Raw genomic sequence first — 23,419 nt, forward strand, 5'->3', positions numbered from 1 at the left:
TGAAAAAGAATAAAAAAGCTTTAATTTAAAAATTAAATTAAAAAGAGAGAATAAGCAAGAGGCGCTTGTGCCCTTTCCATACCCCGCACTTTCTATGGTTCCTCTTAGCTGCTCCCACCATGGACGGAAATCCTCACCCTGTACAGCCCAGAGCAAAGCTAAGAAGAGAACAGTGGTGACTGCAGCAGCAACTGGCCTGGAGAGCCTCCAGGGCCACCAGCAAAATCATCTGAGAAGAAGAAAAGATTAAAAATAAAACCCAGAAATCCTAATTACTGAATTCTTATGAGAAAAGTATTAAATAATTTAAATAGTGCGAGGAAAGCAATGCATCCTCTGTGCTCCAGTGTGTGATAGCAGTAGAACAGTGTCCAGTCAAGCTGCTTCCAGCATGGGGCTCCTGCAACAGTGTTTAGTCTTGTCCAGTGTTAGCCATGTCCCTGATTGCTGATGGCAACAACTGTGCTGCTGAGAGCTGGGGAGGAGCAGGGTGGTCCTCACCAGAAACTTCTCCCAGCTTGTGCTGGCCCATGAAGCTGCTGTTCTGCCCATGGGGATGGCTGGCAGCCCTGCCCTGTGGGGCAATACCAGCACAAGACTGGGTCTGTCACCATCATGGCTACTCCATGGGAAGTGCAGGTCCATCCTGGGAGCTCAGACAGCCCATCCTGGTCTGGGAGCTCATCCTGCTCTGGGTGATGCCCACACCACCTGTATGGGGCCAGCTCCACTGGAGACTGCATCCATAGAGATGGGGAATAATAATATTTCCCCCTATTAACCAGCCAGCCTTGACCTGGGTTTGAACCAAGGCTCCAACTACTTGCAGTACTCCCTGGCCACTCCTCCCACGGCGCTGGGAGCTTCCTCTGAGCCTGCTCCACAAGGACATGAAGGGCTGTTCTACAACCTCATCTCCAACTCATCAAAGCTCCTGAGGGCTGTGTGGACTGAGGCCTGGGGCCATTGAGCAGAGGCAGAACAGGGTACTGTACAGCTCCCAGATCTCTGCAGGAGCCAGGCCTCAAGGTGAGGTGAGCTAACAAAGACTGGGAATCCACATTGGCTAAAAGGAAGGGAGGAGACCCCACCCCTGGCCCCTGGCATGGGGAGGTTCCCCTGTAACACAGGAAGGCTGGAGCAGCTTGACCTGCAGGCACTGCCTGTTCTTGCAGCTGATGTCTTCCATCTTATCTACAGGCATCCCTTTGGTGGGCTGGAGAGGCTGTGCTGCTGCCTCTGCTCCCTCGGGCTGGGCTGTGGCGGTGGGCAGAGGCAGAGGGAGGCCCTGCATCCTCCCTTCTCCAGTGTGCTGCTTGTACCCCGCAGCCACTGTCCCCAGGCGTCACAGGCTCCTCTCGGCAGTGAGGTATTTGAGTGCAGCAGCCCCGTACCGCCGTGACAGGTCCTGGTGGAACTCCTCCCGCAGTGTCTGCAGGCAGCCCCGGTACCCTGCGCTCAGGCGGAACTTGGAGATGTCGAAGCTGGGGGCATGGGGCATGTGGATCATGAAGGCATTGGGCAGGACCAGCAGCTCATACTCCTGGGGATAGAGCAGCAGCACTTACCATCACTGGTTGGTGGTACCAGCATGTCACTGCCCAGCCACAGGCCCCCAACACCCAGCGGTGCCGGGAGCCCCTCACCCACCTGCGCATCCAGCTCCATGATGTGGGAGACTTTGTTCCAGCCGAAGCCGACGAACCTCTGGTCATACTTGGGGCAGTCTCGCCTCACTACAACGTAAGGCTCAAAGTCTGGCTGCCATGCCACGCGATAGGGCACGGTGGCCGTCCGCCATTTGGCGTAGTCCGTTGGGGCGTGGCCTTTTGGCCACACGTGGTACCTACGGGGAGAGATGGAAATGAGAGACTGAGACAGTAGAGGATGCAGAGGGTCTGCTACCTCCCTCTGAGACAGGGGGTGCACAGCCCCAAGTCACAGGAGTACACAGCTGGCTTCTGCTTGGGTGGAGGGACAGTGCTAGTCCCTACCTGAAGGTGTAGAGGGAGCCCATGTCCAGCATGGAGAGCAGTTCTGCTTTGGATTTGGGAAAGGTCAGACGGTAGTGCAGGGTCTCAAATGCTGGCACAATGAGAGCTGCCTTCCTCTGGGGCAGCTCCAGCTGTTGGATGGAGTTCCTGTGGTAGTAGGAAGGGTGTGAGGTCTCCCTGACTGAGGCTTGGCCACAGCCTCCTTCCCTCAGCCCCTCCAGCCTGCCTACTGCTCCACACGGGTATTAATGGGTTTTGAGAATTTGCAGTGGTACCACGCAGGGATAGGAGGAGCAGGGGATCCCTCACAGCCACAGCTCCTTCCTCATCTGCTGGTGTCTGACAGAAGTAAAGGCAGGACCCCAAGGCTGAACACACATGAAACAGCTTCTGCATATTGAGAGCTGCTACCCAGGGCATTTCCTGAAAACTCTGGTGCTTGGGGAACCCAGCAGGCTGAGCAAGAGCCAGCTGGAAAAAGCCTTACCTGAGGTAATCGTAGAGGCCATACATAGGCAGGAAGTCGATGTCAGTCAGGAAGACGTACGGCGTCTGCGTGTTGGCCAAGGCCACGTTGCGCAGGAGGTTGATGGGGTAGAACTGCCCCTCCTTGTAGACAATGTGGTAGGCGACGTTGCGGCGGGCGCTCAGCACCTCCGAGGCCTGGGCGTAGCGCAGGAACTGCTGTGCCTCGGCATCGGACATGTAGAGCGCCAGGCTGATGGGGCCTGCCCAGTGCTTGCAGATGGCCTCCAGCATCTGTAACCTGGAGCACAGGGCACAGCCTGAGCAGATCTGCCCTGCGGCAGCTCCTGAACCAAACCCAGAACTGGGCGCCTCCAGAGAGCCGCGTGCCGGTTCAGGAGGGTGCAGGAAGAGCTGATGTTCCCAGCTTGGGGTGCTGTTTCTCACCGCCCCATGCTGGTGTGAAAATGATGAAATGAGATTCCCTGGTAGCTCCAAAGCTGTAGAGCCTGCCCAGAGGAGTGGAGGTGGATTCCAACCTCCCACCAGTCCTACTAGCAAGTACCTGTCCATGGAGAGCTGGGCCACGAGGGTGACATCGGTGGGGTTGGGAAGGGCCAGGAACTCATACTGCAGGAAGAACAGGTGGATGCGGTGCTGCATGAGGTGCTGCTGGCGGAAGTCATAGCAGGGATCGTCCTCATCCAACTCCTCCAGTGCCTGCTGCAACTGCAACACCATGAAGGTGAGGGACAGTAGGAAGGTCTCTGCCCACCCAAAGCTCTGGGGAGGTCTCTGCCCACCCAAAGCTCTGGGCTAGGGGCAGAGTTGCAGTCAGCCTCACCTGGTCCCTGGGTGGGCTGGGAAGACTGGCACAGCCAAAAAGCTCCCTGCGCAGCAGGTTCCCATCGTACTCCAGGAAGGTCAGATAGAGGTTACGGAAGAACTCCACATGCTTGTTCTTCACCCGCAGCTTCTTGGGCGAGTTCCAGTGGATTACCTGAGCAGTAGTATGTCAACCCACGTAAGGGAAGTCAGCAGCACCAGGCTTCCCAAGCCCTCAGACCCCATGCTGACTCCCCTGGACTTCCAGTGCCTGCATGGTCCTTCAGGCTCTCCGCAGTCTCAAAGCGGCAACCCCACCCACCTTGAGATCTGAGAGCTCAGTGTAGCACTGCTCTGAGCGGGTGTGATCAGAGAGCTGCACATTCCAGAAGCAGGGAAGCCGGTACACCAGGGATGGGTCCTGCTTGATCACCGCATTGAAGATATCCTAGGAGAGAGAAAGGTGAGTGCAAGGGTGGATGAGGAAGATCCCCTGTGCAGTGCTGTGGGAATGCAGAAGGACCAGCCTGTCTCAGAGGAAGGACAGTTACCTGATCAGCCAGCGAGGTGGAGAGCATGCTCATGAGCTCCCGCTCTGCTGTCAGCCGCCACATCTGCTCCCAGCCCAGGCGACGCAGGCGGTCCAGCAGGAGCAGGATCACCCCTGGCCAGGGGAAGAGGGCACTGAGAGCACCCAGCCACTACAGAGCTGAGGCACAGCTGCCTGCATGCCTTCAGCCCCTGGGACATGCCAGTTCTCTGTGCCTACCCACAACCCTGGGATGCTGTAGCACTCCTCTTGTACCCACCACTTCCCTACTTTACTTCAGCATCTCCCAGTCTCCCTGTGCCAAATACCACCTCAGCTGCATGTGCCATGAGGCTGCACCTGCCACCCTGGCAGCCCACACTCACCCGTGTTGAAGCCGCGTCCCAGGGCTGGCCACGGTTTGTGGTTTTTCCACAGGTTGCCTAAGTACCAGTCACTTTGGTTCTCCACCAGCCCAATCACCTGCTTTTCTGAGGAAACAGAGGGACATGGATGCAGCTCAACTTGCTGTTGGTTCAGAGGGCCCAAGCAAACCCACTATGCTGGTGCTGTGGCAGGCAGGCACTGCCACACTGAGCCAAACATCCAAGGCCCTGCCAGGGCCTCAGGGGCATCCTGTCCTCACCAGAAAACTTTCTGAAGACAGCCCAGAGCTCTGCGATGTCGGTAGCAAAGGTGATGTCTGTGTCCAAGACAATGACCTTGGAGAGGTTGGATGGTAGTGCCTTGGTAAGCGTCAGCTTCATCAGCCCGTAGATGCCAGAGTAGTGCTTGTTGGGGATCCATGACACCTCTGGCTGCAAGGCAACACACCTCAGGGCTGGGCATGGCCATGCCCTTCCCCTGCCCAGGCAGGACAGCTGCATGTCCCGGAACCCCATGCAGAGGAGGCCAACAACAGAAGGGCATGCAGAGCTGTGGAGCCAGCTGAGCCTGAAGCATTTCCTCCAGCCACCAGAACCCCCACATGGACCCTAGTGTCTCACTGGGGCATTCAGTTCTGCCACAGAGGCACTGCTACTGCAAGGCACCTCCCCACCCCGCCAGTACTAGCCTTGTGCTCCCCTCTCAGCAGCACCAGAAACAAGCCCAGAAAGAGGACAGGGTGAGCCAGGGATCAGCAAGAAAAAGTTATTCACCCTCCATCCACTCATCCCTCCTCTAAGCATTGGCTTGGGACAGGGTAAAGGGAGGACAAACACCTGCCTTCAAGTCATCAGCATTGTAGAAGCTGACATGGACGGAAGGCACCATCCAGGACTGGAAGAGTGTCTGGAGGATCTGGTGGGCCACCGAATCCGTGATGAAGTGAAAGTGGAGGGGGTTTTTCCTGCCAAGGGCAAGCACAGCAACATTCAGCAACACAGCAGAATGAAAAGGACGTAGGTCCCCATCCCACACATGGGACAGACATCAGCTGAGGAGGCAAATGGAAAAAAAACCCTCTGGGGGAAACAAATTCCACTCTGTCCCACTAAGCAGTGGCACAAGGGTAGAGAGAGGTCCTAGAGCCCCTCTTCTGGAGCACTGACCCGCTGCAGCCTGCAGCAGCTCATCTGAGAACCCCAACTAGCAGGCTTCCAGCACAACATGTCCCCATTACCTGTGGAAGAGGATGGATTTCACCAGGGTGACCACGTCCCGGCTCGCGTTGTGCCCAGCACACACAATCGCGACATGAAGGAGCTGCCCAAAGACAAATGGTGCCTTTTTGAGACTGGCACCCCCTCCTTGCAGGGGCTGTCAGCTCCTGCCTGGGACCACACTACAGGAAGAAGCTTCAAAACCCAACCTTTCCCATGCAGAAGGAGCCCCAAAGAGAGGTGGGAGTTCCCTAACTCAGAAGCGGGGAGCAGGAGTCTTGCTGCCACTCCTCCTGTCTGATCTCCTCCTCTGGAGAAGGAAAATGCCCTCACCCACCGAGCTCCGTGGAGACCCAGGATGAGGCCCCAGCATGGTCAGATCACAGGGACAGCAGTGCCAAGTGAGCTGCTCATATATCCACACTCCAAAGGGTCCCAGCCTCCCACGCAACATTCCCTATCCACAATGCCACCGTGCTGGTGCCATCACCCACCTCACACTTGTGCACTGTCCGCTGCTTAGGACAAGCCGTGTGGTTGCTCCTCTCGCCCCCAGGGGGGTCTCTGTCCTCAGCAGAAGCCCCCCACTGCGGGCTGCCATCGCTGCCCTCTGCCTGAGCCTGGCCAAGCTGCAGCCGGAGCTGCTGATTCTCCTCCTCCACCCTGCGCACACGTGAGGCCAGCGCCTCGCGCTCCACATCCCGGCTCGGCTGCTCGCCCAGACAGGGGGGCAGCAGGAGGAAGCGGCCATCTGTGGAAGAGATAGGGGCATGCCATGGGCATGGCAAGGCCAGGAGAGCCCAGATGTGAATGCTGGGGCAGACCCACAACTGAGAGGTTCCAGCACGCCTCACAAGTGCCCAGCCAACAGCTTATATCTGTTCTCCTGATCTCCAGAGGTGTCCCTGGAGATGTCCTAAAGTCAGATACACCTGCAGTGACTTGCATGGCCACAGCAACCACCCCAAGGCCTAATCTCCTGCTGCCTACCCTCTGTTGTGGACTGTCCCTTGATCTGAGGAGGATGAGAAGGACTCACTCACATTCGAGGTTTCCCACAAAGAGGTAGAGCCAGGAGAGGAGAATGGCCAGGGTCACTGTGGCGAGCAGCAACTTCAGCTTCATGCGCCAGGAGCGCAACATGATGTGCTGGCAGGACACGATCAACAAGGATCAGGTGGGCAACCCAAGTCCGGCTGGCCCTGGCATCCTAGAGCCTGTGAGGGACGGGAAAAGAGAAGTCTCACCAGTAGCCCTTACCCCAGGTGTGCCAAAATCTCCCCAGCAGGACATCCTCCATCACCTGCTCCCTCCAAGACAATACCTGGGCAACTGCAGCAGCAAAACAGACACCCACTACCTCTCCAGACAGCACACTCCTCCCCACGATGGAACATTTACCCCCCCCAAGACTTGTTCCACCATCCAGACTGGACTGCAGAGCCTGTTGGGGGGGGAACACCTCAAACATGGAGGGGAATGGGGATAGGAAGGGGTTTCCAAGAGATTTTACCCCTGCTTTGTGCCTTGCTCCCTGCCATCCCACAGGCCTAGGGCTCACAGAGAAGGGGAGAGGTAATAATGCTAAGAGGCCCTGCCGAGCTGTGCGGCGGTCCCGGAGCCTGCCCGTGGGAGGGGCGCGGCCCACGCAGGGCCTGGGGGCTCGGGAAACTCCCGCACCCAAGCGCCGCCCGCCCACTTCGATGGCAAAACCCCAAACGCCCGGGGCAGCCTCCTCGCCCCGCCGCGGCTGTGCCACGCGTGTCACGCCGCTTTCCCTCCGCCGCCCCGAGGGGCAGAGCCCTGCTCCCGCCCGGACGGACCCCGGGGCCGGGCGCCCGGGACCCCAAAACCCCGCGGGGACGAGACGCTGCGCCCCACCGCAGCCTGCCCGCGCTCCGCGCCCTCGGCGCTGCAACATCTGGACAACAAAAGCTGCCCTCGGGCTGAATGGGCCGGATTAGGGTCTGCTCCCCCCTGCACACAGCCCGCTGGAGCCCATTGATGTGCAGATGCCCGTGGGGCCGCGGGGGCTGGAGCCTAGGAGAACACACACCGCCGCCCCCGACCCTCCCCGCGGCCCCTGGGGCCGGGTGCAAGCTCCAGCCCGCTGGAGAATTGCAGACGGATGGCCCCATCCACCCTCACGGAAGGACACTCAGGCTCTATAAGGGCTGGGGCATGGCCAGCCCGCGGGAACGTGGCCATGCCAGCCCACTGGACATACAGCTGAGCTCCCGGAGCACGGTCCCACAGAGCTGCACCCCTTTTCCTGGCAGACAAGGTGTCTACTGGTATCACAGCCCCGTGCAAGCCAGGCCCGGGCTTGACCTGCTTTTGTGCTCTACAGAGCAGGCCATGCACAGGCACGGCAGGGAAAGGGGAGCGGACACATGGAGCACACCAGGCCCAGGCACCCCTTCTCCCTGCCACAGCCACGGGCCACGCTGGGCATAGTGAGATCTCCTCATGCTGCTGCCAGCCTGTCTCCCATCCCACATGCCAAGGTTCACACAAAGTTGGAGGGCTGTTCAGGCCAGGCTGGAGGGGAATGGCAGGGGGGCATGGTGAGGAAAGGCCAAGGAGGTCAGCAGCACCCACGGGAAGCTGAGGGGCAGGAGAGCAACTTTAGCACAAACAGAGAGAAGGTGATGGCACGCAGCAGCACCCATCCCGCTCCCACCTGCCCCCGTGGCCCCTCACTGCAGAAATGGCACACTGTCCCCAGCCTGCATGCAGACACACTGCTAGGATGGCAATTCTGCGGGACCAGATGGGACCAGCAGCAACTCAGTTTTCACAACCTCTCCCAGAGGCACTCAAGGATCCATCCAACCCCCACCTCATAACACTACCACCCCTCCGGCCATCCCTTGTCCTGCTCCTCACCTGGCTGCTTGCCTTCCCCGCAGGCGCTGATTTCCTTACCTGCCTCTCCCCTCACCTCCTCCTTCCCCGGCGCCTCCTAAGCCGGCTGGCAGCCCTCTGCTACTGCTCCCTCCCGGGCTGCCGTTCCCTGTCCTCCCTTTACTCCTCCCTTCTAGATCTGACACTTTCCCCCTCCTCCCTGCTCTCAAACCCAAGCTCCCCCCGCACACTCGCTGGCCCCCCTTTCAGAGGAAGAAAGAACAAACAAAACAAGAGATTAAATTCGCTTTCTACTCAAGAGCCCCCAGCGCCAGGGGCACAGAGTTGCCCAAAGTAAATTGGGAGGAATCCATCCTCCTTCCACCTCCCTTCCCACTCCCAGGCCTCAATATTCCTCCTTCACAGTGAAAAAAGGAAGCATCAGGACTATCTACCCCCTTCCTAGCACCTGCCTCCTCCTTTATTTGGGCAGGTGGAGAAGATTTTATCCTCACTGAGAGATCTTTGGGGGCCTTGGGATGGCGGCAGAGCCCACCTGTTCTCCCCATGACTAGGAAAGAGTAGCTCCACGGCCTACTTGGGATGCAAATATGGTGAGGGTGGGGGATGCAGACGTTTTTGCTACCCAGAGAGAAGAGATACTGGCCACCATCAGAGTACTTGCCCATCAGCTCAGCAGAATGGAAGCTCCAGTGTGGACCTGAAACAGAAGGAACTGTTCCCCTGCTGTCTCATCCTTGCTCTGGCTCAGAAGAGCAGGGCTCACTGAAAGGGTGCAGTGTTCAACCAGACCTGCCCAGCGTACCAGGAGTGAGCAGGATGGTGGAAGGCGGAGCAGGAGGCCGGGGCTGGGAATGCTAACTATGCAAAGAGAGGCTCTACCTGCAGCTCCCCCCGTCCCCACCGCGCCGGCCCCACGGCTGGAGCAGGAGGAGAAGCCCTTGCTGGGGGTGTCCAGTACGGTCTGGAGAGGGCCGGGTGCGGTGGGAGAAGGCCGGGACGGGCAGCAGGCAGAGGAGTGGGATGCGGAGCACCGGCACAGCGCTGCGATGCAGTGTGAGCTGCCCCCACCCCGGAGCCCGGAGCGGCGCGGCGCGCCCCGGCCTGCCCGCGCAGCCACCGCGGCGCGCAGAGGCCGCCCCGGGAGGCGCGCTCCCCGCCCGCCCGGGCAGCTCCCGCCTGCCCTTGCACAGCCCGCGACAGCGGGCAGCGCCCCTCAGCAGCGCCCTTCAGCCCAGCCCTGCCCCGGCAGGCAGAGGAAACGCCCGGGCTGCCCTGCTGCTCCTCTGAGCCGGCGGCTCCCCAGGGCAGGGGCCCTTCCTTCTCCTGCTCCCCCAGCCGCCCCGGGGCCGTGCTCAGCTCCCGGAACCGTCCTGCCCCTGCCCCACCGTGTCCATCATGTGCTCCAGATGAGGCGGTGGCCACGCAGGGCTTACCCATGCTTTGGGAGCAGTCCAGACCCTCCTGCAGCCCACTGCCAGCAGCACCGCTTCAGCAGGGGAAACCTTTCACCTCGTGCTCCGGCCGACCTCCACAGCCTCTCCACACGCTTGTCCTAGCCACCAAAGCTTGTTTGCTCCCAGCACCAAGAGCCAGTGCTTTGAGACCCAGCGACCCTCTCCAGCCAGGGCAGGAACAGGTAGGCTGCTGGGGAGCACAGGCACGGCAGGGGCATTTTTGGGGTGTTCATGGAGGTGAAGATGACAAACCAGAAGGCAGCTACATAGCCTCTCCTCCTCTGAAACATTACAGGCACAGCAAGCGGAGGGCAAGGCTGGAAGCAGCTCCTTGGCAAGAGGCACAGCGGGTACCAGCAGCCATGGCACAGCACGGAAAGCTCCCGGCTCTACCCATCCCTGTCCCTGCAGTCTCGGCATGGGCCTCTCCGCCCTCCCTCCTCGGTCTCCTTGCTCACCAGACAAGCGCAGCCAGCAGTAAGACGAGAGGTTTCCCAATACTGCCAGCTTCCAACCCCAGCGGGTGCGGGGCAGAAGTGCTGTTCACAGCAGGTTATCCTCCCTCCCCCACATTCTTCCCAGGAGCAAGCACCTCCTGCTTCAGCAGGGATCAGGGGATACAGCCACTGGGAAAAAGGCACCCCTGTCCCCTCTCTAGCTGGAAGAAGCTGACCAGGGTGGATACCAGGGAAGGGGCAGGCAGGACCCAGGTCTTGTCTCATGCCTGGGACACCCTGCCTCCAGTGACAACAGGGGAATGGCCAGGGGACAGGGAATTTCATGCTAGCAGAGCTGGGCAGCTGCACAAACACCAGTGCATGCTCACACCAACCTCTGAGGCGTGGGCAGGAGCCCAAAGCTGGCTGTATGCCGGCCACCCTTCCACGCAAAAGCAACCTTCATTCCTGGGAAAGTGCAGCCACTTTGCTTTCCCCTGGCTCCCCCTGAGAGCTGCCCACGTGCTGGCATTCTACTCCTACAAGATCCACACTTTTGCAGGAAATCCCCTTTTCTTTGTAGGCCCCATCACTCAGCCTAAATGGCCTTCGCTCTCTACGGCTCAGTAATAATCAGGTGAGCAGTTAATGTTTAGGGAGAGCTGGCAGTGGAAATTTTGCCATCACATTACCATGTTTTCTCCAGCCCTGAAAGCACAGACGGGAGCAGCTCTGTTTTCCCACAACATCACATTTGGCAGCAAGGCTCATGGTAGGTGTCTCAGCCTGTTATCTCCTCTAGAGCTAATGTGTATCTGCAGAGGGACACTGAGGCACAACTACACTGTCTGTGGGTACCAAGCCAGAGGCCTGAAGGGGCATAGGGACAGTCCCAGGCTTGCTTCCCCCTCTACTGCCTCCCCTATAGGCATTACAAGTGAAGAGACAGTCTGGCTGTTCCTAGTAAAGAGCTGCAGGGCAGCCAGGAGAATGATTTCATGGTGCCTGTTGTCTTACCTAGCTGTAGGTGACAGAAACTGCAAATTCTTCTCCCAGGTCTCATTTTTGGAAGAGTGACAGTTTAGCTGACCTGCTTAGATTGCCTCAGTAGAAGTCCAACACAACAGCTTCCCAGGTTTGCAGAAGGTGAGAAAGGGCCCGAAAGCTGCGACAAGAGTTGGACAGCCAGACTGGCAACTCAGAAGAGGCACTTTGAAGAGAGGCAACTGGGGACAATCACTTTGCTCTTACAAAGAGGGAGGGGGAAGGCTGGTTCCTCATTCAGCAGATCATCTTTAAAGTGTGTACTGCAGCACCCATCTGACAAAGTGCCTTATGATTCAGGGTCACCTCTCTGTCCTGCTCCCCATGCCTGAAATGCTGCCACTTGAGGGGGGCTATGCCATCCAGCAGATACCACACAGGCAGTGCAGAGCAGGGTAGCTGCAGGAATTTACAGAGGCGGAATGGAATTTGGCCAGGAGAGCAGGATTAAAACCCCATGCTCCGGATTACCATGCTGTCCCTCCCTCCCCAGTCTTATGATAAGCAAAGCCTAAGTGAGAGTTTCACCTTTGTATTTCCCTGGAAAGAGCAACCTCTGGCAAAAGAGCCACCATGTTCCAGAGGTAGGGTCCAGCAGCACTCACAGAGTTGGATACCAACACATTCTGTAAAAAGAGGAAGCATCCTTGTCTCCCCACTGCTCCCAGACACCACCAAGCTGTTGAGAAAATCCTGGAAAGGATCCTCCTGGAACAATAGACAGCTGTGCCTCAGGTACAGCTCATTCTCAAACATCAAGCTCTTCTCAAGCCTGTAAGATTACCACACACACAATTCTGCCTCTCTCAGTTCAGTTTTTTATTCTGCAGAGGTCATACTGAAAAGCCATCTTCTCCTTCTCTGGCAGAACCACATCACTTGGGGAAGAGGAGCTAAAAGTCTCTGAAGGGTGCTGAAGCTCCAAGCTTGGCTGAAGCAGAGACTCTTGTCACCGTACTGTTGTCTTGTTTCCAGAGGAAACCAGCAAGTTCAGGCTGAGACTGACAGGAATGCCTTGCTGCTTCCCTCTTCATGTCCGAAACCCAGGAATGTATCAGGGGAGCAGCTCCTCTAGGCAGGGACTGTGATCACAAGGCCCTGCTGGACACAGTCTGCTTTTGCAGGTCAGTCTCCCTGCCTGCAACCAGGCACAGGGTCCAGCTGCCCAGCAGAATGTATATGTGTGCCATAGGAGGTCCAAGCCTACCAGACATCCTGTGGTGCTTACAAGCTGGGCAGCTGCATTTTTCCACAACTCTCAGGCAAAGTAAAGGGGGCCTACCCAGACAGCAACACAGTCCCCAAGTGCTCTCATTCCTCTTAAGCCCAAGAAGAAGCTGGAAGGATCCCAAAAAACTCCCAGAGGAGTTGTTCAACATGTTGCTTCCAACTTAACCTCCCTGGACTACAAATGCTAGTCCTCCCTGGACTAGCATTTGATACTAAGAGGATATTCAGCAGGTGAAATATCAACACTGACTGGCCTTTTTTTGGGCCTGGTGAAGTGCAAGCCTAACGGAGGACAGACACAGGCCACAGAGTCCTGAATCAAATCTCCTCCACACACCTCCCTGGCCAGCACAGCTTGGCACAGGAGGGACCAGACCTAGGCACTGTGCAGGAGGACCCCAACTGCCTCTTGAAACAGGGGCAGCAACAGGGGCTGATCTCCAGCTCCCTTCCTCTTTGATGGGATTAGGTTTCTACTATCTGCATTTTTGCTGATGTCTGTGCTGCAGCTAATGGCCAGCTCTGAACCCATTAAGTTCACCGTGTCCTGGTCTCCGGATGTGCTACGGGCATCAATACCTGTTCACCCTGCCATTTCCTGACACTCTCACTGCTGCAGGCTTGCAGCAGTTCCTGGGGTCAGAGCTGAGTAGGGTCAGCAGCCAAAAACTCCAGCTTTTCTCCAAGTCAGCCTGCAGCAAGCCCTCCACCAGTTCCAGCTCTGCCATCAGCAAAGCTGGAACACCCAGCAGGCAAAATGCCAATACAGCAAGGGGTAGGAGTTTCATCCCATGTGGTCCTGATACCCCAAGTTTCCAGCTAGCAGTGCCCATATGGGTAGGGACTAACCCCACATCCCCCTGCTCTCTTGAAATGCTCTTGAACATCCTGCACAAGGTGGTGCTCCCTGATGGGACAAGGGAGACCATATCCCAGCACAACAGGCCAGACTTAGCCCCTACACACGCTTGTCGATTCTGCACCACCTCAGACAAAATTAATTAGGTTAATTACACCAAAAAAATGAGACAAAGGGACTCCAACAACCCCATATTGGCACTCTACCTGGAAAAGCTCACAAGAGGTACAACACCATCCACCTCTGGGGAGGTGCCAGGGGCATGGCTGTGAGCCAGGTTGTCAGGTGCCTGCTGTTCATTGTTACCAGCAGAACTGGGTAAGTGTTTTTGGCTGAATAGTTATTGATTGAAAACTGCAGTTTCCAGACAGCTCAGAGCTATTTGCTCCTTCATTACAAGTTTTGGACAAGAACAAAATGCTTTGTTTTCCAAGCAAAAAAGTCTCATTTTGCATTGTTTTGTTTGTAATTGAGCTGCATTGCATTTAAAAGAAAAGATAAAGGGTCTCTCAAATTTGTCTGTGTTGAGTTTTTCTCCCTCCAGCTTTTCATTTTGGGCACTAAATCAAGCAATTAATTATTTGTCTAGCTCTGGTCTCCAGACAAGCTGAGAGCATCATGAGCCAAAAGGCTGGAGCAGCTTTGCCCAAGCAGCAGTGCTGAGGAGGATGTTGATTTTTTTTGTGCTGCAGGCTCCTTTCAGACCTTAGCTTGAGTTCCCTCGGGGTTATCAAACATTCCCTGGGGAGAGGAGTGCAGGGCCTTGTGCAAGGAATGGCAGGTACCCCACCACAAGGGATCCACCACCCAGTGGGCAGCAGTTCAGGATACACAAGATCACTGTCAGTGCTTCGAGGACATGCTAGGAGCAGGGCTTCCCATGCCAACTGCCCTGCACAGAATCATAGGATATCTTGAGTTGGAAGGGACCCACAAGGATCATCAAATCTAACTCCCAGCTCAGCACAGGACAACCTCAGAAATCACACCATGTGCATGAGAGCATTGTCCAAATGCTTCTTGAACTCTGTCAGGCTTGGTGCTGTGACCACTTCCCTGGGGAGCCTGTTCCAGTGCCCAGCTACCCTCTGGGTTTTTCCTAACAACCAACCTAATCCTCTGCTGATACAGCTTCATGCCATCGGCTCGTGACACCATGGTGCCTCACTAGTCCTGCCAGTATCGGTCACTGAGTGACTGTTCCAAATTCCATCTCTCACAATGCCAAACTCTAGCCCAGCAGGCAGGTACACAAGGCACTGACTGACAAGGAAAGGCAACCCCTCTCCTCTGCATGAAAAGCAGCTGAGCTCATGGATGCAGCCTGGTACCTCTTCCACAAGGGACTAGCTCAACCTGGGAGCTGTGCTCAAGCAGCCACTCCTATATCTTCCCTGTCCAGAGCTATTCCTGGCACCAGTGCCCTCAATGTCCAAGTGAGGCTGAAAGCAGAGCTCATCCACACAGGAATGGAACAACTGCACTATAAATAGCAAACCAGAATGGGGCAGGCTCTAAAAAACCCAAGCAGCAATAGTGCCATCCACTCAGGGTGCCCTGGGTGTTTTGTACAACCAGAAGTGAGTCTGAGCTACAGAGAAACTTGCACGTTGCCAAGAGACTCTGACAACACTGGAGAAAAAAAACTGTTGTCCAGGCTAAGACACAAAACTTACCTGCAAAAAAAAACCCATATAGGGTGTCTTGCAAACTGGAAATGAGGCAGTGACTGACAAGAGCCAAAAAGGAGGGGAAGTGGATCGCAGAGGGGAGGCAGTTCCAAAAGCCAGGCAATGGAAAGGAGAATACTCCCAACATCCAAACCATTACCAGTCCTCCTCCCTTCCTGCTGCTCCTTGTGTTCCTGTTCCTGGGGCTTCTCACACTGCTGAGCTAAACTGTGAACTTGCACACCAAAGGACAAAAGCAGGGAAGAAACAGCATAGCTCAACTCAACCAAGCACATGAGTGGCTGAGGACAAAAGCTCATGTCTTCTGCAATCCACAGAAGTGCAACCTCTGTGAAGTGCCCAGCCTGCACCAGGAGAGGTATAACATCACAGACCATCCTGTGATCAGGTCTTCCAGGATGCTTCCGGGAGGAGTCATACCTTTCCCACCACACTCATCCTCACTACTCCCACTTCCCTCCCAGTGCCTCCATCTGGATCCACAAATACTCCACCTTCTCCTTCTCACTGGCACTCTATGTCCTATAAAGGGATCTCAGCCTCCCCAGATGAGGATATGACCAGCCTCATGCAGCACTGCCAGGCATCAGCCTCCCACTCCTGTGAGGGAGCCCTGCTCTTTCAGCAGTGCTGCAGCATTTGGGCATACATAAGGAATAAGAGCACAGAAGACTCTTAGGAAATCAAGAGAGGGGTGTATGCACAGGGAAGGCACACACCTGAACTAAATCACCCAGCAAGTAAACACACAAGCACACACACAAAGGGAAGCATTTGCTTCCTCTGACAGAAAGGTTATTTTGTCAGAATAAGAAGACGGCAGGCAAAAAAAAACTAAGGAAAAACACCAAACCCCTGCTTTATTGCTCCTGGAGCAACAAAACAAAACAGGACACAAAGCAAAGATAGTCAGTGACTACAAACACAACATGAGAATTCTGTAAACCCACAACTCTCTTTGCTTCTCCCCCATGGCTCTCCTGTCACCCCTCGCCCTTCCTCCTCAGTGCAGCAAGCAGGAAGAGCTGTAGAGGTCTCAAGTTTGGCCAAGTTTCCACTCAGGGAACAGAAGCTTGATAACAGGCTGGACAGGATGTGAGCACCCTTTGAGGAAGAGGATTAGTAATCCCTTAATCTGCACATTTTGGAGTCTAAGCACTTTGCTCTGCTCTTTAATTAAACCATGGAGTGAGTGCAAAGATTGCCAGAAGGTAGAAAACAAGGAGGAAGAAGGAAAGGAAAGAAGAGACTGTGTCTTAAAGGCTGTTCCTTGCAGCTTAAATGCAAGGGGAGGGTGCAACTAGCAGGGGTGTATTTCACCTCAAGTGCTTCATACTGGGCTTGTTGAGCATCCTATTGCCTTTCCTGATCCTGTCTATGGGAAGGTCAGGGGCAGGATGAAGGGCAAACTGTGTGATGGCCTGGGGATGACAAAGGAGGGAGCAAGGATATATATCAGACTGGACAAAGCTTTACCTGTGGCAGCTTTTTCTAGCTGGCCATGACTCCCAAGTCTCCTTGTCTCCTGGGAAACAATATGAACTCCAGAGCACGTTTGTCTCCACTTCACACACCTGTCTGCACAAAAGGGCCTTGTTCCAGCACTTATCTGGCTCTAAGATGGGGAGGGGCCAGTGCCTCACTGCCCTGGCACCCAGGCAGGACATTCAGCTCCATGTCGGGCTTCTTTGGATCTACCTGGCAGGGGAAAATTTCCTGACACAGGTAAAGAGGGAAACCTTTTACCACAGCCCAAGACAAACAAAGCAGTTCAAATAGTGCCCTGCTTCCCTCAAGCTATGCTCAGGCACATGTACCCGTGCAGAGTAGGCAGCAAGCCTGAGGCTCCGGAAGCTACCTGAGCAGTGAGGAAAGGAGCCCCACAGCACACCGTGGGGAGAAAGACAGCTAGTGCTAGAGCTGGGAATAGAAGAGCCAAGAGCGTCCTCACCTCCTGAAATGCTCTGCCACCAGCTCTGCCCCACCAGACCAAGGCAGGGGGGTGCCTGCAGGCAGGGGCAGCCTGTCACTCCAGCGTTCCTCTCTTCCCTCACTCCTATTCTTTGGAATTCCTCTCCTCTGTTTGCTTTGTTTCAGACCTCAATGAACAGGAAGAAAAGGGAAAGAGCCTTGACAAATCGGATCAAGGCACAGACATTGCTGAGGCTCCCTCCTGCTGGCATGCCAAGCCCTACACTAATGAGGGACAGGGAGAGAGAGGTGGCCACTGAGAACAGTGGCCCCAAAGAAACACTTGATGTGACAGAGGGAAAAGAAGCTGCTAGGACAGAACAATGCCAGCACAAGCTCCCAGCCTTCAGAAGGGGGTCTTCCCATCTTCCCTGGCCCAGAGAGCTTGTTGCAGCTCCTCAGTCTGGGTTCCAGTGACTTACTGCACACTACGCAAGAAATAAGCAATAGACCATAGTATTGTCTGGGGAGAAGGATCCAGACATGCACACTCAGGTGAACAGCCGCAGAGATGGGATCACACTTTATTCAAAGGATTGCTGGGGTGAATCTGGTCCCTCCCTCCAGAGAACTGGGCTATGGGGGCTTGTAAGTGCCAGTGTTGTCTACAGAGCCTCCCACAGGTCCCAAATATCTACAGACACAAGCCCTTCTGCTATGTGATTATCCCCTGTATACCGACATAGAAGCACTAAAACAGCAGGGAGCAACCACATGTAAACCACCTACTTAACATACATGATGACTAACCTTTGAAGGCTGCCAATGTTGCAGGAGTGGCTAGGAACAGCTGGAGAAGTTGGCACGGCCTGGTGGTGCCTGTGAGGACCCCCCTCTAACCAAAGATTCTCAGCTTGAAGGGCAGATAAGACATCTCAGCTGTACTTGAGAGTTTTGGAGCATGCTGTCACCTGAAACCCAAAAGACAGTCACGTGAAGAGCTACTGCATAAGGGAGTTCTGAGGACAGGCCCCTGCACATCCAGGAGTCACAGATAAGAGCACCTAACACCTTGGTCCTGTCCCTATCCTCCAGCTGCCACAAAGCACAGCTCAGTGTCACCCAAGGCTACCCAGACAGCACAGGGGACAATGACTACCTGCATGCTGCATAATCCCAATCCCAATTCTCTGCACTGTCCTTTGCAAATTCCCCTCCCCACCCATGCAAGAAGGACTGTACACATGTCCCCAGAATTGCTGGCAAAGCCACAGCCACCATGTTCCATCTCAACACAAGTGAGTCTTCACACCAATCCTTCAGCAGCATCAGAGGCTGGGGGAGAGATGCAAGTTCTCTGCCCCCCCTCAAACATGATAGCAGCAGCAAGTGTCTAACTTGTGAGGCAATAAAGGGATTAACTATTTTGTCCAGTAACCTGAGCCCCCATGACATGCTTTGGGCAGCCCCATAATGGCAGTTAAGAGAGTCTATCCAAATAGATTCACACAAGGAGAGAGAAGGAGTAAAGTCAGAGGAGAGAGAAAGCAGGCAAAAAACATCACACACGCAACCTGTGCTGAAGAGAGCACAGCAGTCTGTACATGTTACTCCTCCTCAGAGGAAATCCTCTTCCTCTGCTGAGGTCTTTCCAGTGCACCTCTTTCCTCCAACTGCCACAGAGTTGGGCGCACACATTCCATAACTGCAGGATGAAATGGAGAAGCCCTTCTCCTAGGAGGCTAGAAGGATTCTTAGCTCCTTATCAGGAGAAAGCTCAAAACAGAAGAACAGACACACTAATATGCTGAGGCAAAGGAATTGGAAAAGAACTGGGAATTTTGTTTTTAAGACCCTCTATGCACACATCATTCCTCTAAGACGTAGCAGGAGAAGGACCTTAAAAGCAGGTAAAAACCTAGTAAAAGCATGGGTCTGGTCTGTCCCACCTGTTTTAAAAGGCCAAACAGAGAAACAAGCGTGCAGTGTGGTGTATTCCTGCACCCCTCTAGCCACAGCAAACCCCAGACCAGCCTGGTGCAGCACAATATGACAGAAGGGAGGTGACATCAATCCCAACAAGGGCTGGAAATAAAATATAGTAACAACAGCTGCAACCTGAACAGTGAAATCCAGCAATTTTAAGAGTGAAGTACAGCACTGCAGTGCTCAGCAAAACCCTTCTTCAGGAACAAGGCCCAACAAAACTTCTGCTTTTTGCGTCTCCCTCAGATTCTGGCTACAAGGTGGCAGCCAGTGAGAGAGGATATGTATGGACTCTACAGCACATGTCAGTAAACAGACATCTGTCTCCTCCATCATTCCCACTCTGCTTGCCCTGATTGGTCAGCTCCCACCTCAGACCAGAGGGGTCTCCGAGGGGAAACCTAGGAGATGGATACTTCTGGAACAGTAGGAACATATGAACCAGAGTGCCAAAACCTTCTGGCATACACCCCACAGCCCTCGCCCAGGTGCTACCAGAGCTTTATGTTTCCAGTTCAGCAGGTAAGAGCCAAGTCCCTCCACCTGGGCTAGGAAGCAGAAGCTGCTGGCAACAACACTGAGTACTTCCGACAGCAAAGAGTTCAAAAAGCAAAGTCCCCTGCAGCAGAGATAATACTGAGTGGGGAGATCCAGATATGTGCCTGTCACACAGCAGCACTGTCCACTGGAATCCACCACAGCATCTCTGGGACAGCAGAGTTCCCATTCAGACATGGCAGGAGCCTCATTTCCAGGATAGAGCCCACATCATACAGCTGCAACCCAGGCACCAGCAGTTATTTACACAGCACCACACACAGGACATACACAGCATGCTGGGACCGATCTCAAGGTCTGCTGCCTTCTCCAGGTGGGGTCAGGAGAGCTTAGGGTGATACTGGGGGAAAGAAAGGTCAGAAATCACAAGCAGTTACCCTCTCCCTCAGGGCCCAGTTGTATCTCTCCCTTGGAGTGTTTCCATCAACTCAGGCCACCAGAGAACTACGTGTCCAAAAGTTTTTTCCAACTGCATCACATGGTTATTAAAAGACATGGCCTCTCCCTTTCAGCCTTTGGCACAGGCAGATTTGAGTATTACAGGAGAGACTACACATTGCTAATGAATCAGGGAAGGGAGTTATCCGAGTAACAATCTGTGGCTCTAAATGGCTTTCTGGAAAAGGCATCTGGAGGCAGGAGGCAGTCAGTATCTCGCAGCAGGGCTCTGCACACATTGCCAGACATGTTACTCCTCCTGGGAAGCCAAAAAGAGTCTTTCTCCAGAGATGCCAAGTCTGAGCTAAGCTGGGAAGGGCAGGGGCACCCTGACAGAGAACAGCAACAAAATGCCTCCAAGTCAAAACACACATTAAAAGGCCCCTTAAGCTTGTTTGACCTGCATTTCCCTTTCCGTCAAACTACTGCTCCAAGTAACAGACTTGTCAGCAACACTTCAGGAAGTTAGGTACTACGCCACCAGCTTCCCCTGCCAGCTGTTACCTTTCCAGACCCTAGGAGGGCTTTCCAAGATCAGAAGTACAAGCTGCCACCACCAGCATTGCCATGCTCAGAGCATGGTGTGCTTCATTGTCCTTGTTTCCTCGTTTGGACAGAGATTTGGAACTCTCCTGAAAGGTGTTGGCCTCCAGTGGGATATCATGAGGGAACAAGGCCTTCCATTCTAGGCAGGGTTCATGTAACAGGGACTAAAATACTCCCAGGACATGCCTCCATCTACAGGTTATTTGGAGCAAGTCATAATTTATCTCTACCTATCCCAAATTATTGCCTGAGCTCATCCAGAAGCAAAGAAAATACATAGCCAGACCAAGGTGTGAGAGCTGAAAAGGGCAGGAAGGCATGCCATAAAGAGACAGGGCCAGAAAGGCCATCTCATTCTTCATCACAACTGCTCACTTTCAACCACAGCCAAAAAGATTCACATCCCTGACCTCATACTACCAGGCCACTTCCTTTCTGGCAGGGGAAGGTGAGCAGGAAGATAAGGTTGGGGAGAATATCTACTTCCCACCCCAACTACCCATCTCCCAAGACACAACCAATAATCAATATACTGAGTGTATCCTCCCCCATCCTGCTCCCCAGCTCCAGCCCTGGCAGGTACTGCACAAAAACATCCTCACCCCAGCACTCTGAAAGATGTGTTTTGAGGCTTACTTAGGATGACCTGCCTTATACCCGTGGCAGTGCTGTTCCCGGAGTCAGGCTTCCCAGAAATGGCATGGTCTCATGGATCTGAGCAAAGAGCAAGACACTGGCAGCCAAGCAAGCTGGACTTCAGCACTGTACCCACAGATGGGCTGGCAGAACATTTGCTTTTTTTTGGTTTGCTTCTTTTCTTACCGTTAGTGCTGAGCCTGCACCCCTCATCATCAGAGCATTGAAACTATTTGGCCTCAGCTACTGCCAGTGGATTTTCAGTAAGCACAAGCCATCAGTCCTCAGCACCCAGACTGGCAGCAAGCACTAAGGAAAGAGTTGCACCTAGAACATTCTGGGCACAGTCAAGAGAGAAACTCGTCCTTCAACCCAGCCTTTCACCTCCTGCCGCCACACTCACCATGAGCACCATAAGCCAAGGCAATTTAAGTCTTGCCCAGTCCCATGGACTTGCTGCTGGTCTAAGAAGCTGCCCGTCCTACAGTACTCCCTTGCAACATACTTACCATAAAAAGGCAGCTGATGCTATTCAAACTGTCCTCCAAACTCACTTGCTGCAAGCAGGAGATGAACAAAAGGGGGACATGACAGTTGGTGGGACAGAGTTTGGGGGCAAGGGGTGAAGAGAAAGCATCTGCCAAAATGCTCCTTATTCGGGGACAGAATCTAGCTGTGCTGTTCAGAGTAGCCCAAGGACTTTGTACATCAAGCTTCACCTCTGGCTGAAGACAAGGTGTCTTTGGCAGTCTCCTAGGCAGCCAGCTCTCAGATTGCTGTCTGGCAGAGCTAGAGCATCTCCTTGAAGGAGAGCAGCTCTGGCAGTCTGCACTGGATATGCCCCTAGAGTCACCAGCAGCACACACCTACCCACTAAGCTGTGCTGGAAACCTCTGTCACAAGCTTCTGGCGCTATCTCACCCGCCTTCGCACTTACAGTAGCAGCCCAGCCACCGTGAAATTCAGAGAAACTCGCAGGTAGCACTGCATGTGACTAGAAAGTTGGGTCTATTCCGTATGATTCTGACTAAAAAGGTTTGTTTAGCGCCAGACTGCTTGCCAGCGGTATCTCGTGCCCTTTTTGAACTCAGCCTGCTGGAAAACAAACCCTCGGGGGAAGAGGAGAGATCAGGAAGGATAAAGTGCCTGCCCATGCAACTGTAATTCCCGCCGAGGCAGCCGCAGGCACACACTGTGCCCATTGTGCGGAGGTAACCGGACAGGAGGAAGGAGGGGCGGCTCGGCCCAGCTCCGTGCGCACCCGAGAGGCCACGAAGCGCCTCCTAGCCCACGGGCACCGCCGATCTTTGCCCCGGGCAGCGTGCGGAGCCAGGCCCGGCTGCGGGCAGCGGCGCTGGCCGGCTGCCTCGGCCGAGCGGGAGGCAGAGCCGGGGCAGGGCACGGCACGGCAGGAGGAAGGTGGCGGGACCGGGCACAGGCTGGAGCCACTTCTGCAACAGGCTGCAGCCAGACGGGCCCCGCGCCTCCCGCCGCCTGCAGCGGGGACAGCCGTGCTGGTGCGGCAAACACCGAGCGAGTCCCGCGTGGGCTCCAGGAGAGCCCCCCTGCACGGCCCGACCGCCGCCCTTCTGCTGCCCGCTCCCGTCCCCCCGGGCCCGGGCGGGGACAGACACTGTCATGCACGGACGCGAGGATGAAAGCCCCGTCCCCGAGGCCCCCCAACCTTTCCGTGCCCCCAGGGCAGCACCTTCCCTGCTCCGCAAGCAGCGAATGCGCACGGGCCGTTCAGCCCCGAGCGGAGCGGGGCTGTCCCTGCCTCCTCGGTCACACCTCACCTTTCCCCACGCACAGCCCTCGCCAGGTGCGGAGCGAGGCTCCCCACTGCCGGGCAAGCAGCGACCCGGGTGCCCATGGCAGCCCCCGGCTGGGACGGGGGTTGCCGCACGCCGCTCCCCGGCGGGTGCCGAAAGGGCACGCACCGCTCCCGGTGCCCGCTCCCATTCCCCAGCGCCACCGGGAACTTTTTCCCGGTGCCGCAGCCAGCCCCGGCAGCTGCCCAAGCAGCCCCCGACGGACGGCCGGTCCCCGCACACCGCCCCCCCGCCGTACCGCGGAGCGCCAGACCCACGCGTGGGCAGACCCCCGCCCGCCGCAGCGCTCGAGGAACGGCTCCTTCCCGCGGCCCCCCAAAACTGACCGCAGCCCGGTTCCCCACCCGGCGGCAACTGCGTCCCCGCCCGGGACACCCCCAGCCCGTCCTTACCTGCCCGGCTGCCGCCGCCGCTCCTTCAAACCCCCGCCCCGCCGCCCATCGCCCGCTCGGCGCTCGGCCCGGCGCGGCTGGCCGGGGCGGGGCGCGGCGGGGGCGGCCCCGGAAGCA

The 23,419-nt window shown here is 55.8% G+C and overlaps 1 protein-coding gene across 7 annotated transcripts; it reads right to left on the reverse strand.

Annotated features, from left to right (window-relative positions):
• LARGE2 (LARGE xylosyl- and glucuronyltransferase 2) lies at positions 1-23,418 on the reverse strand. Of its 7 annotated transcripts, none has more exons than XM_085581812.1 (16): positions 23,303-23,418; positions 17,725-17,885; positions 6,461-6,634; positions 5,912-6,168; positions 5,438-5,520; positions 5,037-5,164; positions 4,460-4,627; positions 4,200-4,304; positions 3,836-3,948; positions 3,607-3,732; positions 3,304-3,459; positions 3,025-3,188; positions 2,482-2,760; positions 1,995-2,141; positions 1,651-1,846; positions 1-1,543 (listed from the first exon to the last, which is right to left on the reverse strand). In XM_085581812.1, exons 3-16 carry the CDS (start codon positions 6,558-6,560, stop codon positions 1,346-1,348), a joined length of 2,220 nt encoding a protein of 739 aa, XP_085437938.1. In that variant the 5' UTR covers positions 6,561-6,634; positions 17,725-17,885; positions 23,303-23,418; the 3' UTR covers positions 1-1,345. The 7 variants fall into 7 exon arrangements, with proteins under 7 accessions (XP_085437938.1, XP_085437941.1, XP_085437940.1 ...); XM_085581815.1 differs by having other exon boundaries at positions 10,201-17,885; XM_085581814.1 differs by having other exon boundaries at positions 9,722-17,885.
• Position 23,419: the final 1 nt, after the last annotated feature.

The sequence above is a fragment of the Lonchura striata genome, chromosome 5 (genome assembly GCF_050655825.1).
Source record: "Lonchura striata isolate lonStrDom1 chromosome 5, ASM5065582v1, whole genome shotgun sequence".
Classification (NCBI taxonomy): Eukaryota; Metazoa; Chordata; class Aves; order Passeriformes; family Estrildidae; genus Lonchura; species Lonchura striata.

Excerpts from the sequence above, each read along its gene's own strand:
- LARGE2 (XM_085581812.1), bottom strand. The coding sequence starts at position 6,560 with ATGTTGCGCTCCTGGCGCATGAAGCTGAAGTTGCTGCTCGCCACAGTG. Across the intron at positions 4,305-4,459 it reads TGTCTTCAGAAAGTTTTCTG|AAAAGCAGGTGATTGGGCTG; the intron begins GTGAGGACAGGA and ends CTGTTTCCTCAG. Across the intron at positions 2,761-3,024 it reads GCCCAGCTCTCCATGGACAG|GTTACAGATGCTGGAGGCCA; the intron begins GTACTTGCTAGT and ends CCTGTGCTCCAG.